Genomic DNA, 7180 nt, shown 5'->3' on the forward strand with positions numbered 1-7180 from the left:
TTCAGAAATTACGAGGATGTGCGAAAATGGATCGACGAATGGATTGCATCAAAAGACCAATCGTTCTATCGTCGCGGAATCTACGCGTTGCCCGAAAGATGGGAAAAATGTATAGCTAGCGAGGGAAAATACTTCGATTAATGTATTTTTTACTTTTGATGTCGAAATAAATGAGTTTTTTAAACAAAAAAACCGCAGGAACTAAGTTTACCACCTAATATATATATATATATATATATATATATATATATATTATAATATAGATGTCTGATTTCGTAAAAAAAATATGATATAAACGTTATTGCGTAAAAAATAAAAGAGGCATTTCTAATTATAGTAACAACACACACGATAATATTATTACTATAGGAAGCTTAATTATAATAGAGTAACTCTTATTATGATAGTTTATTTTAGCAATTTATTATTTGTTAAAGTAACAGTGGAAAACTATATTAAATGCTTATTGCATTTGAGAATACATTTTAGTCGAGCAGGCAGGAACTTCAATGCCATGAATTACCATAAACACCATTGAGTATGGCGGCAGAATAATGGGATTCGTAGGCTCCAGTATCCTAGGTCGAAACTGCGGTAGATTTCCGTTGGGTCGCAACTTTAATATTTCGTCATTTAACTTAATATAACTACGAAATGAAACGATATTTCATGTAAATGCATATTACCAATAAGGTAATAACTTAGTATTGGTATTCATAATAAACATTTAACACTACATGTAGCTATTTTTTACTCGAGGCTAACACATCTTATGTATTACGAGTTATACTTTTCTCTTCATTTTCTCGGAATGACGTATTTAGCAATTTAAACGTGAATGCTTATTTCTATTTGATAACGACTATTACACACCTCGATTGAAGATGATCGGCAGTTAAAGAGTAAAAGAGTATCTTCAAAATTTTGCTGGGCTGTATGGTCAACATTGGAATATTTATTTGAACCGCAACTTTGTCTATGTTCATTCCATAAATTGTGATGGCTGGCACTCCATCAATCAAAGCTTGTTGCGATGTACAATGTGCATATAAACGAACGTGACCGTAATTGTTTGGCGTCACTAATTTTAGGACTTTTTCTGACACTAATTGCTTGTAAACAACGCTAATCCACCAGTCGGGATTTGGTGTGAGATCTGGTGATACCATAGCATAATTCCCGCCGAATAACGATTGCCTAGTAACGACATTCAATCCTGTACTAGCACTATATCCCAATTTGTCCAACCATAGAAATCCGGCTACAAATCTGTCGGATAGTTCGGGTGCTCCTCCACCAAACGCGGTACTTGTTTCTGCTGTGAATAAATTTGTTTATAAAATGTAATTTGTGTACTAATCTCATGCAATATTTATATGTTTAATATAAACTTCGTAAAAGTCGTTCTAAAGAAATTATACAAATAATAACTTAAACCATTATTGCTTCAATATTTCTTTTGGCTATGGCAACATTAATTACAACTTTTGCATATTACTAAAGTGAATTATTAAATAATAATTGTAAGGTATTATATATGAAAATATACAATTCTATATCATAACTAATAAAACTGTAAACTGAAAAAAGTAAATGGAACAGTTCTTTCATTACTGAAAAGTGAGCAATAAAAAATAAGGTTGTTTAAAGAACCTTCCGATTCTAATACAAGACATACATAACCACATGGAAACATTTTTCTTTGATGCGGTGATGAAATCTTCCATGATTTTAATTTGCATCGGTAAATAATTGAACGTGACAGGATTCACGAAATCTTGAATCTTAGCTTCACGTCCATTCAAATAATACTGGTGCCAAGTAACGTAATTTACAATTTTTTTTTGACTTTCCAAAAATGTCTTGGCATATTGTTCTCCCATATGATCTGTATCACCGACATGATTTACTTCTGGTCCGACAAGGATGCTTCTGATATATCCTGCTTCATCCAGTAATTGTCTCAAACAATCATAATCTTTCGCAAGTTCAGTTGCAGAAATAGTCACATTGAACACATGTTTGAAGGAATTTGGTTCTATCATTGACAATTTATATTATATAGTTTACAATAATATACTTTTAACCATTTTTTTATACGTGTTAATTTTTTCATTTGTCACAATTACCATTTCCCAATTGCCAATCCAATTTCATATCATGATTTTTAGCAAATGTGATAATTTCCTGTGCGTTAGTATTATTCCATGATCCATCTGAATTTCTAAGCAACACATTCAAATCAAAAATCATTTGCAACTTGGATTTCATGGTAAATTCATAGATAGCTATCAAATCTATACCAGAAATGGTAAAATTAGTAATATCTTGACCATCCACAGGGCTAAGAATTTTCTTGGAATAGCTTTGCTGCATCTAAATCATTGAATGTGTTAAATTAGTACATTGAAACTTTTAAATTATATGGTACTTTTGTGTTGTATATCAAAATCTTGCATTACCCAGACAGCACACAATATTTACAAAATATTTTAAAATTATAAATATTTTATAAATATTCAAATATCCAAGATTTTTAGATATAAAAAGGATTATAATTTTTAAAAATATTTATGAAAATCACTTTTAAATACTTTTATACATACTTTCATGAAAAAGATTATTATTTATGAAAGATTTATGGTAAATATTTTTTATAAATATTTTTAAATGTTTATTATAATCTTTTTCATACCTAAAAATCTTGGACATTTGAATATATTTATAAATTATTTAATATCTATATTATATAAAGTATTTTGTAAATATTGTGTGCTGTCTGGGTACAATAATTTACAAGATCATTTTATATTATGGAGTAATCAGAAAACTTGTATACACATATACATAATGATATAAAATAATAGGTTACAGAATTATTTTATATAATTAAAGATTAAAATAATAGGCTACAGAATTATTTTATATAATTAAAAAGAAAACTTTGCATTCATAGACTGACCTGCTTATTAAAAATCAAGCAATCAGCAGAAGTTCCACCTATTCTGATATAAGCAGGACTCAAGTGTTGGCCTAGATTAATAAATTTCTCGTGTTTAAGAGGCAATTCATTCATCTCTCTAAGTAAAGATGTATCAAGACCAAATGATAGAAACTTATCAGATGTGATATGTGAGAGAGGTTGTAGTCTATCAAAGCGTAACACATGAATGCGAAGAGTCTTACTGCCAATGTTAAAATTCCATAAAGAAAGTATCAGTAATGTAGAACAAAGACCCAGTGCAGTGCAATAAAAAATAAAATGCACTGTTGAACCTGATACAAAAAGGAAATTATCACATTATTATGAGTTTGGTGTACAATATATCAGAATTCGTTTTATTAATAAAAATTCTTAACAAGAAATCTGATAAAGACACCAAAGCATAAAGAATTAATAAATTAGATGTGACTTTTGGATATAATTCTTCATTATTTTAAAATTATTGTAAAATAAAATTTAAAAATTTTGTTTGTATAATACAAAATATCCTGGAATTATTCTGAATATGCTCAAAATACCCTAGAATGTTAGGAATTTCAGAATGTTCAGAACTTTCTAAACTAACTTTCTAAATTTTGGATAATTCTGAAATATTTTGTGGGTACTTATCCAGTTTAGCGACTTCACCTCCGATTTCGATGAAAGTAGGCTCAATCGACGCGTTTTTGTTAAAGAAACAATTTTTTCCTCTGACAAAATCATCGCTCTCTACTGCGAAACGAGAAATTAATTGCTAAAGATGCTAGGTATGATAAGTTAAGAAACCCGTCATTGCAACGTAAATTCTGTTAGAGTTGCACTTACTGTATTAGTGTAACGCAGTATGGAGCAATTTCATGAAAATACTGAAATTAAAAATATTTTTAATATATTTGACATATTTGTAACACGGGAAAGATTTCGAACGACGAGAGGTTGGGTTAAGTTAGTTTTGGGGGGGTGCGGGAGGCGCAGCCCGCGCTTGTCGTTCGATATCTTTCCCGTGTTACAAAATGTCTAATATATTAAAAATATTCTTAATTTAAGTATTTTCATGAACTTGTTGCACACTGTGTTACATTAATACAGTAAGTGCAATTCTAACAGACTTTAGGTTGCAATGACGGGTTTCTTAACCTATCATACCTAGTATCTTTAACAATTAATTTCTCGCTTTGCAGTAAAGAGTGATGATCTTGTCAGAGGAAAAAGTTGTTTCTTTAACAAAAACACATCGATTGAGCCTACTTTCATCGAAATCGGAGGTGAAGTCGCTAAACTGGATAACTACCGTTTTTAGTTGTGTACAATTTCTCTAAAAACAATATGTGTTTAACAGTTTATGTAAAATATGAAGACGATAAATGAATTTTTATGCCACTTTTCAAATGTGAACACGTGACACGAGTAATTCCGACAAATATGACGACAGGACAATTTGGTGTTGTAATAGTGTAAAACATATACAAAGAGGATACTTGTGATAATAAACATTCACGAGAAAGTTGCGAAGTTATATGTAATTCTTGTTTAAATTTTTTTTTATATGTCATATCCCGCCGAATTTTAACTTACAGCCTTGCATACGTGCGTTGTTCAGATTACTATACTGAATTTTACTCCAGTTATTGTTCACAAAGTAATTCATGGTTATCGAATATGGACGTAGAAATATCTGGACGGAGCGTATTTCGCGGGGAGTGAAGTCACAGGGGGTGAGAGGAATGAAAGTCGGAAATGATCACCAAATATGGCGGCGGCCTACATCACGGACATGGGGAGCGGTGTACTTGGACACGGTGCATTTGGACACAGCCAATCACAGCACCGTGTGATTAGAGACATTTGTAGGGTTCCTTGGAACAGCGACTTGTGATTGGACTGTGTCCAATTGCCCCGTGTCCAACTGATATACACCCCTGTATATTAACTTATAACACAACTATTAATTACACCGCTGCATTACATTTGTAATAATTAATAAATATTTATATATACATTTTTTAGAGAGTGTCCCAGATGCACACATTGCGAAACGGACATAGCCAACAACAATGCCGTGTGCTCAAAGACATTCTAGAGTCTGTAGAAATAACAACATATGATTAGATGTGTCCGTCTGTCACTGTGTGCATCTGGGAGTCATTCCATTTTTTTTATAAGTGAAAAAATTTTAAATTACTATAAATTAAATTACTATAAAGTCATAATGTATTATTTTATGAAATAAAATATAATTATTTTATTACTGTGTGAATAGTAATAAATTTAGTTTTTAAATAGTTACATTTTTTCAATAATTATAAATATATATTGAAAGCATTTTTTTAAATATATTAATATACAGTGTGTCCCACAAGTCTTGCAACCCCTAAATATTTAGAAAAATACGTATTTTCGAAAAACATGCTGAATACAAAAATTGTAGAGTCTAAAAAAGTATTTACTGATTTTATTAGTTGGATACCTTGGATGGCGTCATCAAGATCAGGACAAAGTCAACTACATTTTTCAAAGTCAAATACATCTTTTTAGACTGTGCAACTTTTGTATTAAGCATTTTTTTCGAAAATACGTATATTTTCCAAAATATTTAGGGTTGCAAAACTTTTGGAACATACTGTATATAATAATGACATTACCTATTAACCATACATTTCTTCTTCCATGTTCGTATTCATTAAACATGTGTGTACATAGTCGAGATGAGCTCCATACGCGAGCATCATGTGTACGACCACCATGACTTGCAACTGCTAATATCTTGCAATGGTAATCACAAACCTAATATAAGTAATAATAAGAGAAGCATGTTGAAAATATGTATACGTATATAATAAGAAAATAATAAATTATTTCTATCTCATGCAACATTTATATGAATATACCTAACATTTATATAAGTTAAACAGTATCTGGATTCAAATAAATCCAAACATCACAATCTATGCGATTGTCGGAATTGTCAATAATCTACAGATGAAATATTTTTACTTACAATCATCACATTTAGTGAATGATATAACTTCCTGTTTATGTATAAATGTTTTCGATGTTTTCCAGGCGGCCAAATCGCTATGTGTGTTCCATCTATTGCTCCTATCATATCTGGAAATTTGTATGAATCCAATACCTAAAACATTATTATACTTTAATTTTGTATATTACATAAATCATAATAGTTTTTTCTACAACTTTTAAATATTTTTATACATTAGTTTAGAATATCAGTTCAATAGGTATATAATATATTCGACTTTTAGAATATTTACTAAATTATTCTTCTCTTTTTTCATTGTACAAAGAATAACAGAAATAAGATAATTAGTTTTATCACACAATGCAACATATCAATTGAAACACTAATTGAATTTAATACTATATCAACGTCATAATTTCCCACTCATCAATGTAAATGCAATATAGCATGCTGTATGAAATAGTTGAAAATATTATTAAATAAGAAGTTATAACGTAAATATAATGTTATCTTTACTTGGTACATATTTCGAACTTACTGTTGTTGGACAGCCCGAATTTCGTCGTGATGTCTAGGAAACTTTATCCATTCTGGCATTATGATATTTAATGCATTAACAATTTCATGAATTATTCTACTAACAGATCCTTGACACATAGAACTTAAAAAATCTTGTCCAATTCTTCTTTGATAAGACCCTGAGCTTAGAAAACTTAAGGTAGCTAAAACCTTCAAAACAGTAACAAAATCATTAAAATACATTTATAACGCTTTAATAAAGTAACAAATTTTTTAAATATGAATATTTTAATAGATTTCTTTATTTATAATTTCATTAAACTTACCTTTAGTTCCAACGGAATTGCTGTTGCTCTTACAGCTTGTTGTACACGCACCGGCGTTAATGCCGTCCGAATATCCGTGTGACTCGCACACGATAACGCGTCACTCATACACTGCTGCGTGTAGGTGAGCCAGGAGCAGCACGGAGTGGCGGAGGGAGCTAGCGGTATACGATCGTCGGACGCTTGGAGAGGGAATAGTGGTGGGAGTCGCGGCGATCTTCCATCCTCTATCGCAAACGTAAGAACGAGAGAAATAGCATTATAAGACGTCTGGACAGAAATGCCGTCCTAAAATACGTGTGACACACACTAAGAAAACGCTTGACTCACACTGTCTCGTCTATACGTGAGCAATACGCGGTGTCCCGACGA

At 31.0% G+C, this 7180-nt stretch overlaps 1 protein-coding gene across 2 annotated transcripts; it reads right to left on the reverse strand.

The window, feature by feature from the left end:
- Positions 1–393: 393 nt before the first annotated feature.
- LOC116852270 (heparanase-like) lies at positions 394–4714 on the reverse strand. 2 transcript variants are annotated; one of them, XM_032832465.1, is made up of 6 exons: positions 4559–4714; positions 2963–3276; positions 2130–2376; positions 1679–2038; positions 874–1318; positions 394–647 (listed from the first exon to the last, which is right to left on the reverse strand). In XM_032832465.1, the coding sequence occupies exons 1-6, from the start codon at positions 4629–4631 to the stop codon at positions 464–466; spliced, it is 1623 nt and encodes a 540-aa protein (XP_032688356.1). In that variant the 5' UTR covers positions 4632–4714; the 3' UTR covers positions 394–463. The 2 variants fall into 2 exon arrangements, with proteins under 2 accessions (XP_032688356.1, XP_032688357.1); XM_032832466.1 differs by lacking the exon at positions 4559–4714 and adding an exon at positions 4275–4552.
- Between the last annotated feature and the right edge of the window lie 2466 nt (positions 4715–7180).

The sequence above is a fragment of the Odontomachus brunneus genome, unplaced genomic scaffold, assembly GCF_010583005.1.
Source record: "Odontomachus brunneus isolate Ranch 3 - 2012 unplaced genomic scaffold, Obru_v1 Obru_scaffold_210, whole genome shotgun sequence".
Lineage (NCBI taxonomy): Eukaryota > Metazoa > Arthropoda > Insecta > Hymenoptera > Formicidae > Odontomachus > Odontomachus brunneus.

What these genes read in the sequence shown, in the direction of transcription:
- LOC116852270 (XM_032832465.1), bottom strand. Translation starts at nt 4,631, where the DNA reads ATGAATTACTTTGTGAACAATAACTGGAGTAAAATTCAGTATAGTAAT. An exon ending in CAACGCACGTATGCAAGGCT is followed by an intron (nt 3,277 to 4,558) that starts GTAAGTTAAAAT and finishes TTTTTGTATCAG; the next exon opens with GTTCAACAGTGCATTTTATT. An exon ending in GCCGATCATCTTCAATCGAG is followed by an intron (nt 648 to 873) that starts GTGTGTAATAGT and finishes TTCATTTCGTAG; the next exon opens with TTATATTAAGTTAAATGACG.